The 26,394-nt window shown below is 40.8% G+C and overlaps 1 protein-coding gene across 3 annotated transcripts in view; it reads left to right on the top strand.

Moving 5' to 3' along the window:
- Nucleotides 1-26,394, top strand: part of VAPB (VAMP associated protein B and C) — a 55,913-nt gene that overhangs the window by 6,848 nt on the left and 22,671 nt on the right. For 2 of the 3 annotated variants that reach the window (XM_017852099.1, XM_017852101.1), the window contains exon 2: nucleotides 23,143-23,295. The exons of the other annotated variant lie outside the window; for it this stretch is intronic. In XM_017852099.1, coding sequence (XP_017707588.1) covers nucleotides 23,143-23,295 — 153 coding nt within the window. The remainder of the gene's footprint in view (nucleotides 1-23,142; nucleotides 23,296-26,394) is intronic. 3 annotated transcript variants of the gene reach the window in all.

Genomic DNA, 26,394 nt, shown 5'->3' with positions numbered 1-26,394 from the left:
TTTTTTTTTTTTGAGATGGCGTCTTGCTCTGTTGCCAGGCTGAAGTGCAATGGCGCAATCTCAGCTCACTGCAACCTCCGCCTCCCGGGTTCAAGCAATTCTCCTGCCTCAGCCTCCTGAGTCGCTGGGACAACAGGCATGTGCCACCATGCCTAGCTAATTTTAGTATTTTTAGTAGGGACGGGATTTCACCATGTTGGCCAGATGGTCTCGATCTCTTTACCTCATGATCCGCCCACCTTGGCCTCCCAAAGTGCTGAAGATTACAGGTGTGAGCCACTGCACCAGGCCAAGAGTGTCTCATATATCCCCACTTTTTTGAAAAATCTGCTGTCTAAAGGATGACCATGATTTGGAACAAATGGGCACAACTTTCAATGAGATGACAAGAAAGATGAACACACAGAGTACTGAGTTCCATTAGTCAAGACAAGGTTGCCATAGAATGTCTTTAATAAAATAGAACAAAAGCCTTTTGCAGTTATTTTGCACTGAGGATTGTGTTAAAAACAAAGTTGCATTATGGTTTCCAGACTGGCATCCTTGTTTTTTTTTTTCTATCATCTTAGGCCCCTTTCAGGCTGTCACCAAGCATAGGATATCCAGGATTGCTTTGGCCTTGCTCAGTGGGCATGTGCATTCTTTGAAGTTCTTACCTGACAGACCTGGGCAGCTGGCTTTACACAAGGAAGAGTTGTTTAAAGAGCTTTGTTATGGAAACAGTTACTAAACTTGACAGTCACTTGAGGATTATTTAAAAAACAAAATAACCGAGTGTGGTAAAATAATATCTCTAGAATATTTTTCAAAATGTTAAGTGCATCCTTTTAACAGAAGCTGTTGATGTCTACAAACAATGTCTTATGGTACTTCAGGGTTTTTATCCCCTAGCATGGGGTCTTAGGGGTTGGGAAGCAGTTGAGAAAATGGCATAGTCCCATGAGAAAACCTTGGAATACTTTCTTTTAATAACATTTTTTATTAATTGCATAAAACTGTAAATCTATAGAAATGCTTTCTTGGAGTTTTCCTTCATCCTTTCAGAAGGACTAATATTGACCTTTGGTTAGCATGTTAGTGTTTTCACCTGTGTCAAGTGATGTCTTCAGGCTTTTGGGGGGGGGTGTGTGTGCATGCCTGCCTCGTGTTGTGGGACACATTCGCTGATACCTGTAATGTGTTTCAATTACTACACTGTTGGCATTTCAATAGGCTCCTTTAGCCTTTGCCCATCTGGGAAGTGGAGACTAGGGCAATAAATGTTTTGGGCGTAGATTGAGACTACAGTGTTTTTCATCTTTTAGCTTGTACTTTAAGACAGTGGGATGTACCCCTAGACCATTTACCTAGATTTGAATTACTTCCTTGTGATGTGGTTTAGAGCTCTTAAGTTCCTTGAGTTGTCTTGAAAGGCTGAAGGGTGCTTAGAGAATGGAGGGGAATTGAAAATGGAACCTAAGGATTTGGGAGTGGTCATATTTGTCAGTGGTGAAATGTGCCCGCCAACACCCCATTGGGTTGGGTCTGGAGTTAAAAGCAGTGGCTGACATACATTTTGTAATGTGAAGGTAAAGAAAGGTAAAGAAAGAACAAACATTTCTAGAGGATAAATGCTTTATTTCCTGAAGATAGGCCACACAGTTTAGGAACTGTGGTAAGAGGTGCTTTGCCATATTTATGTTACTGTTTAATCTGTGTAACAATCCTATTAAATGACGTAGTCAGTGGCTAGGTAACTTTCCGCTGGATGAGGTTGCACTAGTGAATGGTGGCACAGGCAAAGCCTTGTACTTATACCACTATCAGCTCATTAGAGTTAACTCATAAAGGGGTTTGTTCTTGAGAGAGGGAGGCAGATAATTTGAAACCATTAATGAAGTATTAATAGCTGCCTGGACAATTTCTTAAGAACATCAATTAAGAGTTATTCTCTGTGAATTTTTTAGGAGGGATTTCTTGCCCTACTTTTTAAAAAGTTCAGACAGATGAGTCCAAAGAATGCTTTGATTTACCTTGTGAATATTCACTTTTATATCAGATTCTGATGGTTTCATGATTCTATGTATTTAGAAAGCATTAGGCCAGGCATGGTGGCTCACGCCTGTAATCCCAGCACTTTGGGAGGCTGAGGCAGACACATCACCTGAGGTTGGGAGTTCGAGACCAGCCTGACCAACATGGAGAAACCCCGTCTCTACTAAAAATACAAAATTAGCTGGGTGTGGTAGCGCATGCCTGTAATCCCAGCTACTTGGGAGGCTGAGGCAGGAGAATCGCTTGAACCTGTGAGGCAGAGGTTGCCGTGAGCCGAGATCACGCCATTGTACTATAGCCTGGGCAACAAGAGCAAAACTCTGTCTCAAAAAAAAAAAAAAAAAAGATTAAAAGCATTACCTTGTGAGTAATTTGTCCTTCTCCTATCCAGTCTTTGGAAGGCAGGGCAAAGCTTGTGTGAGGTAGGGATTTCATAGGCTTGCAGGTTTGTAGAGTGGGAATTCAAGAGGTTGTAAACGGTACTTATTATGATAGGAATGTCTAAAATAAATGATCTTTAGCAGTGCCACCTTAAACTTTGTAAGTGGTGCCACAAAGCCTTTAGTTCTGCATGCTCCTGACCAGCCATTGTCTTGGACAGAGAAACAAATAAGGGTGAGTTAATAAATAGAGACTTCTCTCAACTGTTCAAAGAGGTAAACTTAAGGTGATTAGAAAGTGCTATTTTACTCCATATGAGGTACACTTTGGGAAGTCATCATTTCGCAAGACGATGATATGCCAGGCATATGAATTGGATCAGAAAGGGTTTAGAGACATGCATGGATGTAATGATCTCGTACCGATGCTCCTCACCTTACAGCGGAGTTCCGTCCTCATAAACCTATTGTCAGTTGAAAGTATTATAAGTTGAAAACATATTTAATACAGCTTAACCTACCCAACATCATAGCCTTGTCTACCTTGAACATACTCAGAACCCTTAAGTTAGCCTCCAGTTGGACAAAGTCATCTAGCACAAAGCCTATTGTATGATAAAATATTGAATATCTCATGTACTGCATATTACTAGCCTTGGAAGAGATCAAAATTCAAAATATGTCAAAATTGTGATGGCTTCACATCATTGTAAAATTGAAAATTGCAGGCCAGGCGTGGTGGCTCAGGCCTGTAATCCCAGCACTTTGGGAGGCCGAGGCGGGCGGATCACGAGATCAGGAGATCCAGACCATCCTGACTAACATGGTGATTAAAATACAAAAAATATTAAAAATACAAAAAATTAGCTGGGCGTGGTGGCGGGAGCCTGTAGTCCCAGCTACTGGAGAGGCTGAGGCAGGAGAATGGCGTAAACCCGGGAGGCGGAGCTTGCAGTGAGTCCAGATCGCGCTTCTGCACTCCAGCCTGGGCGACAGAGTGAGACTCTGTATAAAAAAAAAAAAAGAAAGAAAAATCGCAAGCCAAACCAATCGGGGATTGTCTGTACATAATAGATGATTGTCCAAATTAGAGCTATTTTGGGTTTCTGCCCTTTGCAGATCCTTTGAGGTTTTCTTTATAGACAGATGACTCCTTCTGGGGGAATTGAACGTGACTCTGATTGAGATTTGGTTCAGTTACCACATACTGAAAGCTTCCTGTGGGCCAGGCACTAGGTTGCATTGGGGACCTGGGAGGAAGGCTTAGCCCTTAAAGTTTCCAGCCTCTAGGTATTGGGAGACAAGGAGGGAAAATGGGGACAAGATATTTATGGCCTGCACCTACTGAAAGCTTAGAAAAAGCTGTGTTAATTCTACTTTGGGTGTTCGATCTCACAGGGAAGATGGCATTTGAGATACGTGACTTGGCGAGCTTATACTGTGTGCTTGCCATTTTTCTAAACGTTCATTTATTTAATTCTTAATGCAAGCCTAGGAAGTGGGTACAGTTATGATCCTGAAGTTATTAACCCAAATTATGAACCTGACTGAGGGTTGGAGCTGGGATTTGAATCAAGATCTGTCTGATTGCAAAGGCCATGTTTTTTTTCTTTTCTTTTTTTTTTGTCATTATGCTGGCTGTGTTTCTTCCCTTAAAAGATAAGTGGGGGTGTGACTGCCCTTGGCTTTCTTATTTATTATGTTGTTAGGAAGATGAGGAGTGAGCCTAGAGAAAGAGGCTTGAAAGAGAAATGGGATAGAAAAATAAAGGAAAAGGCCGGGCGCGGTGGCTCACACCTGTAATCCCAGCAGTTTGGGAGGCTGAGGTGGGTGGATCACCTGAGGTCAGGAGTTCCAGACCAGCGTGACCAACATAGTGAAACCCCATCTCTACTAAAAATACAAAAGTTAGCCGGGCTTGGTGGTGCATGCCTGTAATCCTTGGGAAGCTGAGGTAGGACAATCGCTTCAGCTGGGGAGGTGGAGGTTGCAGTGAGCCGAGATCTTGCCATTGCACTCCAGCCTGGGAAACAAGAGCAAAACTCCGTCTCAAAAAAAAAAAGAGAAAAAGAAAAAGTGCCTTATTGTAATTGTAGTCTAATAATTGTCTCGGCACCTGTTACGTAAAGTGCAGTTGCTCTGGGACATTAGAATGACTGTGGCTGACTTTTAATCTTTTGCCAGCCATGGTGGCTCATGCCTGTAATCCCAGCTTTGGGAGGCTGGGGTGAGTGGATTGCTTCAGCTCAGGAGTTTGGCTCCAGCCTGGTCAACATGGTGAAACCCCTCTCTACTAAAAATGCAAAAATTAACCAGGCTTGGTGGTGTATGCCTGTAATCCCAGCTACTCAGGAGGCTGAGGGGTGGGAATCGCTTGAACCAAGGAGGGCAGAGGTTGCAGCTAGCTGAGATTGTGCCTCTGCACTCCAGCCTGGGCTGAGAGTGAGACCCTGTCTCAAAAAAAAAAAAAAAAAAAAAATCCTTCAACAAATTCTGTGTTTCCCCCTAAGAACTTCTGTCCTAATTTGATCACTTCTTATTGTGAGCTGTTTGTTTATTAGTGTCGAAAATTCTGTGCTAATGCTATCAACTGTACCTTCCCTTCCACCACCCCACTCTGTACTCCGAGTCTTTCATGTCCTCAATACCTGTCGTGCAAACTATGCATTTCTGGGTTAACTGGGTACTATTTTAGTCTTTTAGTTCCATCACTCAGCATTTACAATATAGTAGAAAAAGGGAAGAAATGGAGTGGTACGTACTTGAGAAGTCAGTGTTATGGCCATCTCCATTTTAGAGATGAGAGGCTTTTGCAGAATGTGAATTTGTACCCAGGTCTTCCAGCCTCCCAAGTCTGTGTGCTTTGCATTACAAAGGGAGTCTGTGGTTCCTGAGCCTTGCTGTCACCTAGAGGCACTTGGGCTAACCTGCTTAGCTTTGGTTTCCTCCTCTGTGATGTGAGGAGGCTTCAACTCAGTACCTCTAGGTGGTCCTTCCAGCTCTAAGCTTGAGAACTTTAAGTTTATTTTAGCTGAAGAAGAGAGATGGAAAGCCCCTTGAGGACAGGAACCAGCTTGTATTTCCCACAGCACCTACCAGTACTTTGTTCCCATGGGCTCCTGAATATTTAATTAGTGAAACCTCTTGTTCTGTTTGAAAGCTCACTACTAATATTAACCTTTCCTGAGTATTCTTGGACTCTGATCCAGTTTTTTCTATATCACCTCTTATTGTACGAATTGTATGTCACTTTGATGTTTTGTTTTATTCTTTATGTGCTTCATTTACTTATTGCTTGGCTTTCGCTGCTAGAATGTAAGCTTCTATAGTTTTTTGTTTTGGTATTTCTGAGTAGTGACTAGTAGACTACATTCTCTTCTTATTGTTGTTTTCTTTTCCTAGTACCCCAAAGAAGGATACAACCCTGGACTTGGTCATCTTTTCAGTGTTTGCTATGAGCATTTGAAATAGACGCAGACATAAGAATAAAAAGAGAAATTTGCTGAAAAACCAGAGTTTTGTCCCTGTGGAGGCTTATTTGAATTCTCAATCTGTTGGTTGAATTGATTTGTTGGCATATAAGTATATCCTGATGGACTCCTCTGAAAATCTAAATTTGTGCTTCTGACCTTTGTAAAGTCAGGCAAGTGCTTTACTAATTGGATGAAGGAGAGCCATGGCTTACTCTTGAGAGAATGTGCAGATGCACACAATCAAAACTTTTCATGTAATTTGCGGGTAGGAGGATCCCATCTTAGTGCATAGTTCACCTCTAACCTCGCTCAGAGAAAAGGTGGAAGAAACATGAGCAGTCATCTAGAGAAATCCAGAGAACACTTGGTCGGCTCGTTTGGGTCTTTTATTTATTATTATTTTAAAATGAATGCTTTTGTTGCCTTTCTCTTTCAAAGCAAGATTGTTTCTTTTTCTTTTTTTTCATACCTAGCACTCACTGAGAATAGTGTTTGGCCATTAGTCATTTTCATTAAACATCTGAGTATTGTCACTTCCACCTTTAAAGAAGAAAAACTGTGTTGTCAGTCCTTTTTGCACTGTCTATCTACTCCTTTCACTTTCCTTCTTATCATGGTAAGCTTCTGGAAAGCATAGTTCCCTGTCTTTTTTCTTTCTGTTCTTCATTTCTAGTCACTGCCCGGGAGCTCAGTCATTGCTTCATCACTGCATCTCCCATTGCATGTTCAGTCTTCACCATATGTGTGCTCTCCCTACCATTTGACCCCTGTTGTCATCCTGCTCATTGACACACTTCTCTTGACCTCCCTAATTGCTCTCTCGGCTTTTCTTCTGCCCATGTGGCCAATTTTGCCTACTCATCATGCAGTCCGGTTGGTAATGCTCAGGGTTACAGGTTCACCTTCTCCCCCTCTTCTCCTTTCCCTGTTTCTCTCAGATTTGCTCTCTCCATGTCTTCCCTTCTCCCCTTTGCGGAACTTTTACCAGTACCCTTAGCTTCTAACGTCACTTATGTATGAACCCAGGCCTGACTCAAGCCCATATAAAAGGCTGCAGTACTTTAAATGCAGCATGACCCAAGCTGAACTCTATACCATCTTTTCTTTTTTTCCTCCAAACTTCCCCCTTCTTACTGTCTCATTGAATGGTACCTACATTCATGCATTTGACCAACTCAGAGAGTCTATGACTCAATTCTGTCCCTTCTTCCCCATTCCCTCTATGGTTGTCCCATTTTCTCCCGCAACTGTAATAGCCTCTTAACCTGTCTTCTTGTCTAAGTCTTCTCTTTCTTTCCACCCTGATGTGGTTTTCAAAGATGCAAATCTGAGCATATCTCTTGCTTGCTTACAATCATTAAATGTCTTCCTGTTGCCAAAAATAACGTTTAAATTTTTTAACAAAACCTGGAAAATTATTTATACTTGTTGCACTCCCTCCACATTGCCCTGCTCATCTTTCCAGCATGGTCTTTCCTCATGCTTGTGTTCCAGCCTTTTAGTTCTCCTTGGCCATGGGGCTTTGGCATACTCTGTATCATGACTTACCCTGTATGTAGTCATAAAGTAACAGCTTTTAGCTGTTTCTACCACTAAAAATTAGTTGATTCCTTTTCCTCTTGTTGGTTTCACTGCTTTCCCCTGCTTACCTTTGAGGCTTAGCACGGGCTTCACTTCTTCAAGGTCACTTTCCTGACATTCTTCACTCACATTGTACCTGTTCCTCTGGCTCCCACATGTGTCACAGCGTGTTGTCATTGGCTATGTGATACGTGACTCCTTTCCCGTTAGTCAGCAAGCCCCCCCTTTTTTTTTTCTTTTTCTTTTTAGATTGTGTCTCTTCTCCCCAGATCCCAGTGCCTAGCACAGTGCATGGTGCATGGCAGTTTCTCAGGGAGTTAATGGTCTCTGGGTCTAAGGCATAGGCGAGGAAGGGTTGGTGTTTAGGAGGAAGCTGGGAAAGGAGAGGCCAGGCGCAATGGCCTCACGCCTGTAATCCAAGGATTTTGGGACACCGAGGGGGGCGAATCACTTGAGGCCAGGAGTTTGAGATGAGCCTGGACAATATGGCAAAACCCTGTCTCTACTAAAAATACAGAAATTAACCTGGTGTGGTGGTGCATTCCTGTAATCCCAGCTACTTGGGAGGCTGAGGCATGAGAATCACTTGATCCCGGGAGGTGGAAGCTGCAGTGAGTCAAGATTATGCCACTGCACTCCAGCCTGGGTGACAGAGCAAGACTCTGTCTCAAAAGCAAAAACAAAGCTGAGAAAGGAGAGGGGGGAAAAAGAGAAGACTTTCAGTGGTAAGGAGTAATGAAGCCTATCGGCAGGGCCCGTTATGCACAGCTGATTGATGCAGACACAGTGGATTTTGCTCAGAAAATATTTGAACATTTTCTACTAAATGCTGGTTACTTTTCTGTCATGTAGAAACTTAGGTTTTTATTTATCCTCCTCTTCTATTTCAGAGTCAGGACTACCTCTTAGGTGTGTGTTCTTTTACCCCATTCCTTTCCCATCACTTAACAGTATTTTGCATTGTTAGTCAGCCTATTACTGCTATCTCAAATTTCTCTTGTACTTGATTCCTTCCTTGTGCCTACAAACATTCTTCAGTTGCCCCTTCCTAAAAAGAGATCTTGTTTTCTAGATCTTCCCCACTTAGGCAAATGCCCAGTCTTCTGTCACAGCTAGTGTTGGGGAAGCTGTGAATCTCAGTTTCTGATATCTTCACTCTTCTTTCATCAGATCCCACCCCTCCACTCAAACCCTTCTTAGTTCCCCAGGTTTCTCTCTGTGATACTTGTCTTTGACTTTTCCGACGAACTGTCCACCTCTTTATCATTTCTTTTACCGGGTGTTGAGGTTTCTCAGGTTCTGGCTTCAGTCTTCTCAATTTAACAATTCTCTGTATGTTGCCTCATTCATAATGACTTCATCTTCCACTTCTGCACAGAAAACTTCTAAATCTGTATCTCCAAGCAGATCTTTTGATCTGTCAGCCTACTGGACATCCGTGTCTATCTGGTTGTCATGAGAACACCTCAAACTCAGCATATTCCACACTGTATTTACAGTTTACCCTCTCATCCCTACTGACTGTGGCTTCTGGCTCTTGGGAGTGGCCCTTGCACCAAGTTGGCAAACTGGAAATCCTAAACTTGTCTTTTGCTCCCCTTTTCCATAACCTTTCACATCTACTCAGTCTGTTTAAGTCAGCAACATCTCCTATGCCATTTTGCTTCTTTGTATTCGGCTGTCGTATCCTGAGTATAGGTCCTTTCCCTTCCAGACTATTGTAGTAGCACCATGTCTCAACTTTCCGTCTCTTAATTTGTCTACCTGCTTCTCTTACCCTTCGGACTATCCTTTATACAATTTCCAGAGATATTTTTCTAAAAATTGAAATTTGATATCATTTCTTGGTTTAAAAACATTCATTGGCTCTCTAGATCTTACGGATAGGTTTGTGCCCCAAATTCTTAGGCCAGCAGCAAAGCTCTTCAGAGTCAGGCCACACTGCGTCTCTCCAGCCTCAGCTTCTTTCACCCCTCTCGTACCTTTCCTCTTCAGCCATGTGATGCCCCCAGAAGTCCCTTACAGCTTTATCACACTGTACTTTCACCCAAGTTCCCTGCAGCTCAAAGTGTGCTTTGCGTTACCTGCTTTTCAGACTCCAGGGCTTGCCTCAGTGATCAGTTCCTGGTACTCCTCACCCTCCCCTTTTGATAGGATGCTTTGTAGATTACCTTTCATACAGTATTTGATACAGTTAGAGGTGGTATACTGCCCAGGAGTTAAGAGTGTGAACCCTAGATCTGCCAGCTGAGAGTCATGTGTCCTTCAGTGATGCATTTAACCTGTCTGTGCCTCAAATTCCTCCCTCGGGTATGTTAGGAGGATACAAATTAACACATGTAAAGTACTTAGAATAGATTGGCACTGTTAAATATGAGCTAATGTCACATTTGATAATTTTTTAAAAAGAAAAATCATTATGAAGTCTCAGTCCTAGAGATTCTGATTCATTAATTCTGGATGGGCCCCAAGATTGTTCTGTGTGTTCTGGGTGGGAGCTGCAATGCCCTGTTTCTCTCTTCAGCTTGAGAGCCTAGCACGGCACCTGAACTGTTCTCTTCATTGGTTATTAATTGAGTACCTGTAGCGTGCCAAGCATTGTTGAGAGGCCGAGATGAGAAAACTTGCACCTTATGGAGCTCATCTAATAGTGGGGAAGATGTACATTAAATAAAAACAGAAAATATATATGATGTGGTGTCAGGTAGTAGGTGATACATGGGAAAAAAACAACTAAAAACAATGCAGGATAAAGGGATTTGGGAATGTATGCAATTTTAAGTAGGGTGATGAGGGAAGATCATTTAAGTAGGGTGATTAGGGAAGGTCACTTACCTGAGAAGGTGATATTTGAACTGAGACCTGTATAAAATGTGTCTGTGAACTATGGAGACATTTGGGAAGAGCATTACAGACTGATGGAAGGGCAAGTGCATGGTGATGAGCTTGGTGTGTTCAAGGAGCAGCAAGGTCATTATGCCTGCACTAGAGTGATGGAGGGGCCTGCTAGGAGGTGAGCTCAAAGAAGAGGGCAGGAGCCTTGCTGGTAGGCAGGCCACAAGAGGGACTTTGGATTTTGTTGTGAGATGGGAAGCCACAGAGGATTCTGAGTAGGAGTTTTTTTTGTTTGTTTTTTTTTTTTGGAGACAGAGTCTCCAGATGAAGGAGCCCTTGGCTGTCTCCATTTCAGTTATTGTGATGGTGCAGGGAGTTTCTTCATCATACCCACTTCCATCTTAGAACTAGTTTTATTTCTTCTTTTTCCTTTCTTGTTTTGAGATGGAGTCTAACTCTGTGGCCCAGGCTGGAGTGCAGTGGTGCGACCTCGGTTCACTGCGACCTCTGTCTCCCGAGTTCAAGCAGTTCTCTTCCCTCAGCCTCCTGAGGAGCTGGGATTACAGGCACACACCACCATGCCTGGCTAATTTTTTTATTTTTAGTAGACAGAGTTTCACCATGTTGCCCAGGCTGGTCTTGAACTCCTGAACTCCCGAGCTCAGGCCTCCAAAAATGCTAGGATTACAGGTGTGAGCCATCATGCCTGGCCAGGAGTCGTTTTTTTTTTTTTTTTTTTTTTTTTTTGAGACGGAGACTGGCTCTGTTGCCCTGGCTGGAGTGCATTGATACTGTCTCACTCGGCTCACTGTAACCTCCCCCTCCTGGTTCAAGCAATTCTCCTGCCTCAGCCTCCCAAGTAGCTGGGACTACAGGCGTGTGCCACCACGCCTGAGTAATTTTTGTATCTTTAGTAGAGACAGGGTTTCTATATTAAATGTAGAAGAATATAGAGGAATGTAGATTAAATGTAGAGGAAGGGAGACTGCTTTTGGCCTAAGCAGTTGGGTGAGTGGTGGTTTCTTTACTGAGATGAGAAGCATTGAGTTTGAGGCAGGAGAGTGGGACTCAAGAGTGCCGTTTGGACATAAGAAACTTGAGATGCTCAGTACACTTGCAACGAGAGATGTTAAATAGGTAGTTGAGTCTGGAGCTCAGGGGAGAGGGCCAGGCTGCAGATAGAAATTTGGCAGTCAGCTTATTGTTGTGACATAGAACAGTAAGGAATAATTTCTTCTGACTAAAGAGATTTGGTAAACCTTTCCAAAAGAGAAGACATTTGAGCAAAACTTTGAAGAATGGGCATAATTTCCAAAGGCAGAGAAAGGGGAAAATAGAAAATATTTTTCATCCAAGTCTCACAGCCTTTCCTCTGGCCTCTTGTTGAGTTTAAGAAGCTGCTGACCTGGTTGATAATCTCTTACCATTGGTATAGCCACTTAGGTTCTTTATTGAAAAGGAACCAGACCAGATTATACTCTAACTGATAAACCACGTTCTACTGTTTCTCATTGTTCACAAATTGAAAATTCCAGTTGGATCATCGAGGTGCAGAATGCTCAGCTTGTTCTTCTCCCTTCTTCTGTGTATCTGGTGTGAATTGGGTGTGTTGATTTTGGTGTGGAGGCTTTTTCACATGCTGTCATCTCCACTAAAGAGGGAACACTTTGGGGAAGTTTTTACTTCTGTTGATACTAACTTTTTGCACTTGAACTGTTAAAACAACTACAACCACGAGAAATTGGACCCCATGCTATTTTATCACTCATACCCCTAACTTGAGCATATTATCTGTCTTGACTCATCCTGCTTTGTGTAAAATGTGAATCATGTTTTGCCACTCTTCTAGTTAGATAGAATTTTATTTGGAGTAGAATATTGCTTATCTTTTTGTTTATTTTTGTGATCACTGTGATCAGAAATTTTGGTCTTTCAAGTAGAGAATAATTACTAGATGTCCGCTAGTAATAATTACTAGATGTCCGCTAGTCAATGGGATAAAGAGTGCATTGAAAAAATTCAGTTTATTAAATCGTCTAAGATCCTTTTAGAACTGATACAAAATTCATCTGTGAATAATCTTCCACTGCATGATAATCTTAGTGCTGGATATAGGTAGAATGTATGAAGCTTCAGCTCTTATGTACTCCTTTTAGCCATTTTTTCTATTATAAAAAAAAATCTAGTGCATTAAAGAAAAGTAGTGACAGTATTTATTTTAGATGGTTTTAGTCTTTGAAGTTCATACAGCAGCTTTTGTCAGAATTGTAGACATGGGTGTTTGTCTTGAATTAATGAGACTACTGCAACTTTAAACATGTTTTAAGTGATAACCTTGATTTTTATAAATTATGCAAGCATGACTATCAAGGTTGGTTTGTCAGTTTTCAACAACTTCACAAGTCTGAACAAGTAGAAAATTATTACAAAAGAACCTTGTTTGGATCTCACATAAACTACAGGTAGCTTTCTGTATATGAAAAAAAATTTAACTACAAAAAAATACAGATAATATAAATACCCCAATATGGAGTGGCTAAATGTTAATAATTTGTTAGAAGACTTTCTTTAATAAAACAAGTAAAACTTCACTAATAATTTATGACATGTCTGTACTCCATATCTGCTGATTCATACTCCCTTTTTTTTTTAACTCTGCAGAGGAATTTAATGTGAACTATTTCCATTTTTTTCTAGATCACTTAATGTAGTGTCATGGTGTATGGATGACTTAACGTGTTTTTGAGACCCTTCAGTTGTTGAAATACAGATCTAGTTCATTATTCCTTCATGAGATTGTAGCATTTTTATTGTAAGACAATTCTTTATATATTTTGAATTCTAGTCACTTATACAAACTGTAAATATCTTAGTTTTTCAGGCTGTTCCTTACTGTCTAACTTTATATTTTTTCAGGTAGCTTTCCTGAGTTTGATCTGAGGAATTACTAAACTACAATAGCATGCCTTCCGGTTTAGTTTTCCCACCCGTGGAGGTGGTGGCAGGCTGAGTTTTGTTTCTGTCTGCTCTGAAAGAGCTAGGAAACTAGTGAATTGCGCAAGCAGCCTGCAAGGCTGGTATAGTCTATTTCAATCAAGCTGGCTTCTGGTGTGCCTTTGATGGCATCATCAGTGAGAGTTCTTGGTGTTGATTTCTCTTGCTGCAATAACAGGTGTGATGTTTCTCAGTAGCTGACTGGCTCCCGAGGATACCAGGAGTATACTTTATTAATTTAAAACACTTTGCATTCTAAGAGTTCTTCAGGAAAGTTATGTGTCTATGGGTAGGGTTCTTTTTATGTGGTTATTTCAAAATAAGAGCTATACAATTAGGCTTTCTGCTGGAATATTGGAGTATAATGTTTGTCATTTAAACACATTGGTTGCAAAGCTTTAAAGCTTTATTTTTGTTTCTAAAGCATTGATTTAATGTATGAGCTGACAATTGAATCAAAAAAATAGATTTTTAAGAAAACGTCTCCACTGTCCTTATTCTTGAGTTCATGGTTATTTAAGAGCTCACTCTCTTTGAATATCTGTTAGTATGGTATCTTTCATTTTTTAGGGAGGGGGCAACTTTAAAAAAAAATCACCATAGAATAATTATGATGAAAGCATTATTGACACAGTGAGCATTTTTAATACCTTCAACCTATATATAAGCAGCACAGATTTAGAATGATTTCACATCCAGGTTTTGAAGTAGGTGTCTGTTTACAGGAAATGCAGCAGAATCAGAGTACAATGACCTCTGAGGAAGTCTCCTATTCATGCAGCATACATTTTTACTGTGTTTGTGGCACTGTTCTAGTTCGGAGGATCTGGTGATGAATAGGATAGACACCCCGCCCCGCCCCCCACTCCATGTGGAAACAGGAAAGGAACAAACAAAATATGTCCTATGCAGAAGATGAAAAGGGTGTAATGCTGGAACGGGAGCAGCAGTTATCTGGGTATTTATTCACCCAGCGCCTGGATGTGCATACAGTGGGTGCATGGAGGAAGAATACAGCCATTGTGTGAAGTAGATGGAAGCATGGCATGGCTGTTTGTTCATTCAGCAAATATATTTATTGAGCATCTGTTCTGTGCCTGCAAGTGTTCTAGGTGCTAATGATCAGTAATGAACAAGAGGGACGAAAAGGTCTGTGTTGGTGGAGTTTCCATTCTAGAAGGGGAAGATTGATTTACATAAACAAGAAAAGAAATAACGTGGGGATTGGTGCACTGCAGATGGGTATGGAAAGCAGAAAGCAGTAGGATACTTTTTAATGAAAATAGACTGTCAAAGGGTAAAATTTAAAGGTATTAATAAGATACCCAATAGATTTTACTTTAGAGTGTCTGTGTCCCTCCATTTTAGTGTATTTTTCCCACATATAGTCTTCTGTATTGAAACCTCAAGCACACTTTTATTGTCTTAACAAAATCCATCAAAAGTCATAGGCTTCTGGAGACAGATTATTACCTTCCCAGAAGGTAATCTTTTTAGAGCTGAAATGAAATATGGTAACTGGTTTTTTGGAGAAGCTGTGAAAAGGAGAGATACTGTACCTAATTTGTGTTTTTAAGAGTATAGAATAATACAGCTTTTTTTATGCAGAGTGAAAAAAACTGTTGTGAAGCTATTAACTCTAAACTTATATCTGAAAAGCTGAGACCTGATAGATTATATATCAAATTGGTATATAACTTACTTGGTAACATATAGGTTGAGTTTCAAAGTATTGTAGCTACATCAGAAGATAAATTACAAAGGAAGGATATGTATTTGTGAAACCAGAATTTCATGAACTCTAGAAAAGGAAGAGGAGCAATCATTTTGCACAACAAAGAATCTTTATTCATATATATATATATATATACACACACACACAATATAGATTTTCAAAATCTCAATAATATTTAATGTTAGAAATGTTAAGGGGGATACTACTGAAAGTGAATTAATATAAAAGACCAAATACTTTTTCCTCTTCCTTTTTTAAAAAAAAACATAGTTTAGAACAGTTTTAGGTTCACATGAAAACTGAGCAGAAAGTATGCACAGAGTTCTCATGTAACTCCTACCCCACACATGCATAATAGCCCCCTCCACTGGCAACATCCTACACTGAGTGGTACGTTGGTTACCATTGGTGAACCTACATTGACACATCATTGTTAGCCAGAGTCCATAGTCTGCATTAGTATTCATTTCTAGTGTTGTACATTCTGTGGGTTCTGACAAGTGTATAATGACATGTATCCACCATTGTAATATCAGAATAGTTTCACTGTCCTAAAAAGGCTCTATGCTCCTCCTGTTCTTTCCTCCCTTAAATTCTATCAACAGCTTATTTTATTTTCTTATTTTTATTTTTTGAGACAGAGTCTTGCTCCATCACTCAGGCTGGAGGGCAGCGGGGCGATCTTGGCTCACTGCAACCTTCACCTCCTGAGTTCAAACTATTCTCCTGCCTCAGCCCCCCGAGTTGCTGGGATTACAGGTGTGTGCCCACACACCCAGCCAATTTTTGTAGTTTTATTAAAGATGGGGTTTCACCATATTGGCCAGGCTGTTCTCAAACTCCTGACCTCAAGTGATCCGTGCCCCCACTCAGCCTCCCAAAGTGCTGGATTACAGGCGTGAGCCACCACTCCGGCCAACACCTTATCTTTTTATTGTCTCTGTAGTTTTGCCTTTTCCAGAATGTCATAGAGTAAAAATCATACAGTATGCTACCTTTTCATACTGATTGCTTTCACTCAGGAATATGCATTTAAGGCTCCTCCGTGTCTTTTCATGGCTTTGATAGCTCATTTCTTTTTAGCAGTGAGCACTATTTCAGTGTCCGGATATACCACAGTTTATTTTATCCACTCACAAAATGCTTCTGCATTTTGGCAGTTATGAATAAAGCTGCTATAAACATCCATGTGCAGGTTTTTGTGTGGATATAAGTTTTCCACTTACTTGGGTAAATACCAAGGAGGGTGATTGCTGGATTGTATGGTAAGAATATGTTTAGTTTTGTAAGAAACTGCTAAATGGTCTTTCAGAGTGGCTGTGCCCCATTTTTCATTCCTACCAGCAGTGAATGAGAGTTCCTGTTGTTCCACATCCTCACCAACACTTGGTATTGGTAGTATTTTAGAATTTGGCCATTCTAAAACCTAACAATAAGAAAATGAACAAATGTCTAATAGTATCTCATTGGACGTCTTTTCTTTTTTTGTTTTTCTGAGATGGAGTCTTACTCTGTCGCCCAGGCTAAAGTGCAGTGGCACAATCTTGGCTCACTGCAACCTCTACCTCCTGGGTTCAAGTGATACTCCTGCCTCAGCCTCCCCAGTAGCTGGGACTACAGACATGGGCCACCACAGTTGGCTAATTTTTGTATTTTCGGTAGATATAGGGTTTCACCATGTTAACCAAGCTGGTCTTGAATTCCTGACCTCAGCTGATCCACCTGCCTCAGCCTCCCGATTACAGACGTGAGCCACCGCACCCGGCCAGACATCTTTTCATATGTTTATTTGCTCTCTGTACATTTTTGGTGAGGTGGCTGTTCAGATCTTTTGCCTATTTTATTTTATTTTATTTTATTTTACTGTTACATATTTTTTTGAGACGGAGTCTCTTTCATTCTGTCACCCAGGCTGGAGTGCAGTGGCGTGATCTCAGCACATTGGAAGCTCTGCCTCCTGGGTTCATACCATTCTTCTGCCTCAGCTTCCCGAGTAGCTGGGACTACTCAGCCCACCCCCACGCCCAGCTAGTTTTTTGTATTTTTAGTAGAGACGGGGTTTCACCATGTTAGCCAGGATGGTCTTGATCTCCTGACCTCGTGATCTGCCTGCCATGGTCTCCCAAAGTGCTGGGATTACAGGCGTGAGCCACTGTTCCTGGTCTTCATTTTCATATTATGGAATTTTAAGAGTTCTATGTATATTTTGGTTGACAGTATTTTATTCGGATATGTTTTTAGCAAATATTTTCTCCTGGCTTGTGGCTTGCTTGTCTTCTGCAGAACAGATGTTTTATTTTAATGAAGTCTAGCTTATCAGTTATTTTTTTCATGGATTTTGTTTTGGTGCTGTAAGTAGAGTCACTTCCAAATCCAAGGCCATCTAGATTTTATTCTGTCATCCTCTAGGAGTTTTATAGTTTGGTGTCTAAATATATTTTAGCCTTTATTTTCTCGTAGAATTGCTGAGTTAAAAGTAAAATTATGGCTGGGCGCAGTGGCTCACACCTCTAATCCCAGCATTTTGGGATGCCAAGATGAGTGGATCACTGGAGATCAGGAGTTTGAGACCACCCTAGCCAATGTAGTAAAACCCCGTCTCTATTAAAACTACAACAATTAGCCAGGTGTGGTGGCATGTGCCTGTGGTCCCAGCTTCTTGGGAGGTTGAGGCACGAGAATCGCTTGAACCCGGGAGGTGGAGGTTGCAGTGAGCCGAGATGTGCCACTGTACTCCAGCCTGGGTGACAGAGCGAGACTCTGTCTCAAAAAAAAAAAAAAAAAGGTAAACATATATTTACTCCTTAAAAACATCTATCTTGCCATTTAGTAGATAGGATGTTATGCTATTCTTGAGGTAATACAGATAGGTAAGGCCTAGATTGAGTTTTCAGTTCATTGGGAGTTTTCATTGTTACTTTTTATAATTTGATGGGACATGAACTTTTAAATTATTCTTTTGTAAAGGTAGTATTTACATTTCCTGAAAGGAAGGATTTTAATTTTTCTTCCATGGGTCTTGAATGAATAATTACAGAAAAGCATTTAAGTCATATGTAGATCAGGAGACTGTTTAAAGATTTAATGGAATACTTTCCCCACAAAATGCTCTTAGGTTTCCTGACTGATAAGTTTATTCAGCCATTTTTTTATGACATTTTCAACACCTGGAACCTGACCTCTTAATGTTGTGCTGGAATGTGAGTGTCTTCTTTGACCTTTAAACCAGAACGTTGTACATCTTAAGGCCCAATTTTGTAACTAAGAGTAAAAGCAACTATTTCTTCTTTCAGTTTTAATGGTATTCAAGTTTTTGCTGGTATTGTAGTATTTGCCTTCTAAAACGGGTCAATTCTAGTCCCTCTTACTGTCTTACTCTTACCTCTTATTTCCTTAAACACAATTTAAAATGACAAAAACCCAAGCACAGTGGGTCCTGGGGGAAGGTGGAGGAAATAAATTATACTATGTTTAGCTTTATCTAAATACATTTTAGAGCATGTCAAGGAATTCATTTTCAGTTAGTGCTGTTTCATAAGCATCTTCAGCAAACTCACACAAATGTTCACAGGTGAGTATATGCATAATCTAGGATGTAAAGGGCATTGTTTACATTATTAAAAAAGAGTAACAGTTTCAAAGAGTATTGCCAATTTCTCCCAAATTCATGTTTTTTCACTTTTTTAACCTCTCATTTCACATTTTAGATGCTTAGTTCCTAGTTTTGCAGACATTATCTGAAATAAGGAATAGAAGATTAAAAATGATTTAAAGTATATACTGTGGTTCTAGAGACACATCATTTTTTTATCTCTAAAAAGGAAAAATGCTAAGTTTAGAAGGAGATTTCATTTGTAAAATTGACTGTACTTTATAAGTAATGTTTAAATTCACTGGTGATAAATATGCATGTTGGTATAGTAAAATCCCATTTTTTACATAATGCTTTAATGGAAATGGCAGTTTTATGAAGTGAAAGTGACTAGTAAAAATCTGAATGATGCTCATAAGCTTTTACATCATTTTTATTGAAGGTTTTGTGTATGCTAATCCATTAATACAGGGGAAAAGGAGAACACTAACATAGTTTATTTCCTATAATTATTCAAATCGAATATAATTTATTTTCAATAAAATTCTTGGAGTAAATTGACCAGAGTACGGAGAGGAAGGTTGGCCTGTTCTTACAGACTGTCTGGATTTTTACCTATGGGACTTTGTGGTTTTACCAGTGATGTGGTTTCAGTGCGTGTATTTTCAGTATAGTTCCCTCCAGATCTTTACAAATAAAAGCCCGTGAAAGGCCAAGAAATCCCAAGCGTGTAAAGACCTAGTATTGTGGAGGGAGAAATCTGGGATGTTTATTTTATCCTGTTTATTATTACACATCTTGCTTGTCTTTTAACAATTTAGACTTCCTTTTATGTGATTTATGTAAGTTGAAGCACCATTAAGATTGCTGTGTAATAGCAATTAATTGTGATGTAATGGATTAACCTGGGGAAATTTTTAAAAACAGTTAAATATTTACATTTAAATTTGGCTTATTTTTGTAGAGTGCTTGGAAGAAGAGGTCAGTGTAAGAAATAAACAAGGCCGGGCGCGGTGGCTCAAGCCTGTAATCCCAGCACTTTGGGAGGCCGAGACGGGCGGATCGCGAGGTCAGGAGATCGAGACCATCCTGGCTAACACGGTGAAACCCCGTCTCTACTGAAAATACAAAAAACTAGCCGGGCGAGGTGGCGGGCGCCTGTAGTCTCAGCTACTCGGGAGGCTGAGGCAGGAGAATGGCGTCAACCCGGGAGGCGGAGCTTGCAGTGAGCTGAGATCCGGCCACTGTACTCCAGCCTGGGCGACAGAGCGAGACTCCGTCTCAAAACAAACAAACAAACAAACAAAAAGAAATAAACAAATACTTAAATTTGGGATTCTCACACGCCAACTTCATAAGGGGGAGAGGAGGGAAGGAAGAGACTAGAAACTGAATTGGAAACTAGCAAGTATTCTGGATTTCATCACAGTGGAATCTTGCCAGCATCCTGGTTTTCTGCTCTCACTATACTTCAAACCATTTTAGAAAAAAAGATCTATGTATTTTTGGATGTTTTGGGGGCCATTATGAATTCTTGGCATTCTGCTGTGAAGATACTTCCATGTTTTTGAGGCAGAATCTTGTTGAAACTAGTCACTTTAAGCTTTGATTAAGCTTTGATTTAGAACGCTTTGTGGCCTGAGAGTTTCTGAATCACATTCAAACTGTTGTTGAGTACCTGTCATCCCTCGGCTTTATATTTGAAAGCTCACCCTAATTTCAGGTGTCTCTTTATGTCGTGCACATTTTTGTCCACTTTTTTCTCCCTTCCCCCAGTGTTGTGGTGCTGCTCTGCTTATGTGGAGTTCTTCTGAGTTGCAGTTTTTAGATGAGTGCATGTACATGGTGATTTGCTTGTGCCCTCATAGGTTTGTTTGTCCTTTATGCCTGTCTGTGTGTGTGTTTTATTGCTGGTTTGACCCTAGAAAATCAGAGCTTGCATAGCTAGTCTTTTTCCCCCTACTCCATGAGTGCTGAAGTGATCCCTTCCTTAAGCAAGCAAAGAGACTTACTAGGAGGACAGCTTTTTCTCCATCTTTATTATGAGTCAGACTGCCTGTGTTGGAGAGTGGAAAAGGGTAGTCACGGAGAGTGCTGCCTCTATAATCTCCCCAGCACTGCTTCAGCACCAAGTGTCCTGTTTCTCCCTTTATGCCACGAACTTGATGCAAGGATGGAGCAGCGTCAGCATCTGGCTCTCCCTTACTGTAGCTGAAAATCCTTTCGGGCCACAGGTACCTGGCCTCCTTTGTACTCTTAGTTTTCAATGGGGAGCTGACTTAGAGTGTAGTGATAGAGTTGTTTGTGATAGAAAGGTAAGCAAATGGAGAAATTCTCATGGAGTGTTGCATCTGTGAAGGTGTCACTGCTCGTGGAATGAGAATAGTGTTTGCAATAATAATTCACAAAACAATAGATGATACAGTAGTATAGTCAGTTCTGCTGTAATGCATTCCTGGAATCACCACACTATACTGAGTAGCTCAGTAAAAACCACAGGGATTATGAGGGAAGTGTGGTTAGGAGCACAGCACTCAAAGACTTTGTTGGTGACACATGCACAAAGATAGGGCACTGGTAAACCCACAAATGCTACAGCAGATATGGCATTTTTCTTGAAAAAGACCCAAAGTTTGTGGATATGGACATCAGAAGAGTTGTTTTCTTGAAGTAAGGAGGATTACCTGAAATCATATGGAAAGTTGTAATACCAGGTGTGGATAGGTGTGGCTCATTACCCACAAGGTGAACTGAGGTATCTCGTAGGTGGTTGAGGTGTGCTTTTAAATTTTCTGTATTTCTTTGCAGTTGGGTTCAGCGAGGAGCAGTTTTCTGTGTTCCCCTAGTGTTGACAGCAGACAGAATCACGCAGAAACAAATATGAAAATTGTTTATGCCCAGAATATCCCTTTAATATGCACACGAGTAATGCTGGATCAAATTTACGTTTTCAAAATAAGCCTCATAGCAGAACTGGCTGTCGTTTGATTTTGGGATTGAGTCCCATTTCCTTCCTTCCTTATCACCATTTTTGATTTCTTAATTTGTATTAAGGTAAGCCCATATCAGATTGATTTTTTTTTCCATGCCCTGAGCACCTCAAGAGTAGAGACACCAGCCTGAGATTTTAATTTTGCTGGAGATAATCCACACACAGGTGGTTTTCTTCTTGGTGAATATGTGGATTGAGACCTTTATTCCATGCAGCCACAGTGCTGGGGCTACAGAGATGGGTAAGGCATAATCCTGGTCCTTAGGAGCTTAGAGTCTCATTGAGAAGTTTTTCAGAACACACATTTGAATGACTTTGTTAGGTCAACATTACATATTTGTGAACAAATAAGCACACACCCTTTCCCCACCTTCACTTCTGGTTTCCTTGCAAATGTCAAGACCAGAGTAAAGAACTTGCCTAGAGGAAACACAGAAATACTTATGTACAGGTGAAAAATATGTCAGTTTGAAAAGGTGTTGAAAAGGACCTCAGTTTTTGTAGCCACCTGACTAATAAACACAGAGATCACGTGTCCACCATAGAGGGGTAAATGCAGAAAAGCAACTTTCAGAGTAATAGGAATAGTATTATTTCATTATGTGTTAGCCCCCATCCCTTGCACGTGTGCATGTATATTGTTTGTGTAAACACAGATGATGTAGAAAGATCTCCCACATTGTTAATATTAGTTGTCTCAGGGGACAAAGTAAAGCTTATTCCTGTTTATACATCTTTTATTGTTTGGTTTAAGAAGCATGTTTTACTTTTTTAATTAAAAAAATCTAACAAAGTAGGAAGTGAATAAATAATAGTAATAAAAAGTATCTTCAGGCCACTGAGCCTGTTTGAATCCTCCCGGTAGCCTCAGTAGTTAATACTGTCTGTAATGTTTCAGGTGTGGACTGCCCAGCAGGACTCTGAACTTCTTGCTATAGCCTAAGGTGATACGAAGTTTTCTGTAGCAACACTATAATGTTGAGAGTTTCTGTGTTTATAGACCATTAACACCTCAAAGTCTTTCTTCCATCTGCTACTCTTGGCACACCGTGCTTTAGATAATCATTTTGGACCGAGTTTAGTCCTTTGCGCTTTCCCTGTTAGATTTCATATTGTTGTTGTGGAAACCGGTATTTAGCATGGGTAAGAACTGGCCTTAGATGCAAGCCATCTGGTTACAGATCCTCACTACCACTATCATGAAAACTTGGACAAGTAACTTGTCCCCGCAAGCCTCAGTTTTCTCATTTACAAAACAGCAATAATCATAAAGTTGTGAGGGTTCAGTGAGATGCTGTATGCTAGAATACTTACACTAGGTACCTAGTGAAATAGTGGGAACATGGTAAATACTAGATGTTACTGGTAGTACATTAACCTCAGCTCATCTCTTTCATCCATTGGCATGTTAATGAGATAATCGTGGATCTCAGATCTTCCCTTAACTATATTTATAGCTCTCCTTTCCACAAACCTTCTCAACTTTCCTCATGAGACCCCCAATCAGTCTCTGTCTCATTCTACAGGTCCCTTCACTGATGTTGTCACCACCAACCTGAAGCTTGGCAATCCAACAGACCGAAATGTGTGTTTTAAGGTGAAGACTACAGCGCCACGTAGGTACTGTGTGAGGCCCAACAGCGGAATCATTGATGCAGGGGCCTCAATTAATGTATCTGGTAAGTCCCGAGACGAGGCCTGGAGGGTGGACTCAGAAGGCCCCTGGACAGTAGGTTTTCTTAAAGTTTGTATTTGCAGTGTAGCAAAAGAGGAAGATAGACTTCTCTCCACCCACCCCCTACCCCACCCCACAATCCTCTACCCCCTGATCAGAAAGCTGGGTCCCAGTCACCTGTTTTTCATAATTAATGCCTCCTTGTTTCAATGCTTACAGCCCCTTTGCACCTCAATAGTTAGAGCAAAACTGAAGTGATAACTTTAGACCTCACTTCAGAATGAGTTTTGTTTTTACTCCCTTGAAATTAAATCTGCCCTTTGGCAATAAATATAAAAGGGCTAAACAAACTTAATTTTACTTTGTGGGAGAAAGCTAAATGGAGTTATTTTCTTACTTAAGCTAAATGATTTCTGACATTAAGCTCATGCCATTTCCAATGATTGGCCACTGCACTTTACTGATTGTGAAATGCCAAGGGAGATGAGGGCTGAGGAAATTGGAATATACTCGAGGGTGTCAGTTTGGTGCATGTCTGATGGCTTTCCCTTCTGTCTGTGAGTGCATATATTTTCCAAAATCCAGCTTCTGAAAAGATGCTGGTAAAGTGCCCAAATTGAGAATTGGATTTTAGAGTTAAGGAGATGTCAGTGATGGGTTGGAGTTTAAATGCATTTTAGAAATGGAATAAACTTTCAGCTCATTAGAACTTCTCCAGCCAAGAAGGAGCTATGGGGGAGTGTGTATTTATCCTGTAAATATCAGGTGACTCACTGTCACAGAGGCTTCTGCATCAATAGAAGCTACTGCTCATTTGAAGTGAGTACCTCTCTGGCTTTTTCCATGATAGATTTTGATTGTGATACTTTTGGCTCTTCATTTGACACCTAAAAAAATGACTCACCTCTTCGGAAAGATATAAGGTGTTTCATTATCTGATCATTTCTGCAAACTCTTATTCCCTGCATCTGTTGGTCTCTCTCATTATGGTGCACCCATGCCAGCTCTCCCCCTGTGCTTCTCTGAGTCTGCAAGACCTGATCTGGACTCTCGAATCAGGTTATTATCTTGAAGTCAGGAGGATGGAAGCTGGCATTGATTAAGTGACTTCAGTGTGCTGGACCTGCACATGTGCTATCTCATGTCATTTCTCTTACCTGCCCTGTGAGGGATGCGTTTTACCTCCATTTTACTAAGAAGTAGACTGGTGGTCATAGGATCATGAAGCTAGCAAGTGACAGAGCCAAGATGTGGATCATTCTGACTGGCTCTGAAGCCCATGCTCTTTGAACTGCAGCGCAGCACTCTGGAGAAAGGAAGGGACTGGGATTTTGGCGTTTCCATATCCTCTGGATCCGTATGGTTTAAATTTTTCTGTTGATGTCAAGGGCAGCTGAAATCTTTTATTCCCCTATTTTATCTACTTTCCCCCCTCGATTTCCATGCCCGTATCAAATTTGAGCAAGTTTGTCAGTAGATGAAAATTACCAATTTTCACAGTAAGAACAGGGAACGCAGCATGGTTTTCTGAATAAAAGAATCTCAGTAGGTAGTTGTACAATGTTAGTATGTTTTCTGATATAAAATATAAATATGTATGGGTGGGTGTATGTGTATGTCTCTATCTCTTTTTTTTTTTTTTTAAAGAGTCTCACTTTGTTGCCCAGGCTGGAGTGCAGTGGCGCCATCTCGGCTCACTGCAACCTCCACCTCCCAGATTCAAGCAATTCTCATGTCTCAGCCTCCCGAGTAGCTAGGATTACAGGTGCGTGCCACCACACCTGATAATTTTTGTATTTTTAATAGAGACAAGGTTTCACCATGTTGGCTAGGCTGGCCTCAAACTCCTGACCTCATGTGATCCACCCATCTCGGCCTCCCAAAATGCTGGGATTACATGCTTGAGCTGTTGTGCCCGGCATCTCTGTCTTTCAGGAAGATCCATTGTTTCCCCATCATAGGAATTTTTAAAAAGCAAAAGCAAACTCTGCCTTTGTTCTGATCTATGATTGCTCACACAAGGAAGACCAAGACTTTGTGGTTGTGGCCTTCCTTTGGCAGATGAAGTAAGGCACAGAGTGTGGCATAGTCATCAAGGGTCACGTGGATGGTCATGGCAGCACTGCTATTTGAAGCTAGTGGCTTGGCTCCTGATCCAGTGCTCTTTCTGTCATACTAAACTGCCTCAGTAGTGTTAGAGGATGACCCCACTTATGAATGAATATAAAAAGTACCATCATTCTCAAAGTTTAATGTATTTGGGGGAAAAAGTAGTTGAATAATAAAATGTCCATGTGTCTGTAGACTTTCTTCCTAGATGAGACAAGATCGTATCTGCACCTTAGAAAAGGGTTCCTTTGTTATTATTTGGTATTTATCTCAGTGCTTGAGGGAAACCAAGGTGAAGCCAGATATCATTGCATATCTAGGACAGCCTTGCAAGTCAGCAAAGGAGACCAGCCCCATTTGCTGCAGTTGTATCGCTGAGGGACCACTGCATCATTTATTAGACGTGCACAGCTTGGGATAAAAAGCACTGCCTTTTTCCAGGAGTCCTCTTGGTATTCATACAGCTACATGATGACATCTTGGTGAGTCAGTAGAGTCCTCAGGAGGAGGAGGATGCCAGTGGACAGGCAGTGCAGATAATCCAAAAGCCAGCCTCCCCTTCTCCCCAGATGTGCACATGGCCAAGCTTGGTTTTACCCACTCTCTTCAAAGATGAGTGGATTTGAGGTCAGGAAACCTGAACAGGAAGACCAGTTAGGCTGTTTAACCAGCCGGCTGAATTTTGACCAACCTATTAACCTTTCTAGGTTCTTGTTTTCTCACTTGTAAGGTAGGGAGAATAGTGTCTACCTTACAGAATGTTTACAAATACTGCAGAATCGACAACATGGTACAAGAGTGGTACATTTGTACATTGTTCTTCCTCTAGCTTTGACAAAAACCGGCTAGTTGAATTGACTGTTTAGAAATAAATCAACCCCTACATTTTGTTTGTTTATAGACCTTTCCTAATTTTGAGAAGAAATGTGTATTTTCTCTTCCTTGTATAATATTCATTTGTTTTTTTTGTTTGTTTGTTTTTTTTTTTTTTTTT

The sequence above is a fragment of the Rhinopithecus bieti genome, unplaced genomic scaffold (genome assembly GCF_001698545.2).
Source record: "Rhinopithecus bieti isolate Rb0 unplaced genomic scaffold, ASM169854v2 scaffold_33652, whole genome shotgun sequence".
NCBI classification, from domain to species: Eukaryota; Metazoa; Chordata; class Mammalia; order Primates; family Cercopithecidae; genus Rhinopithecus; species Rhinopithecus bieti.
The sequence above is the reverse complement of the archived record's forward strand: the minus strand, read 5'-3'. Positions and strand labels throughout refer to the sequence as shown.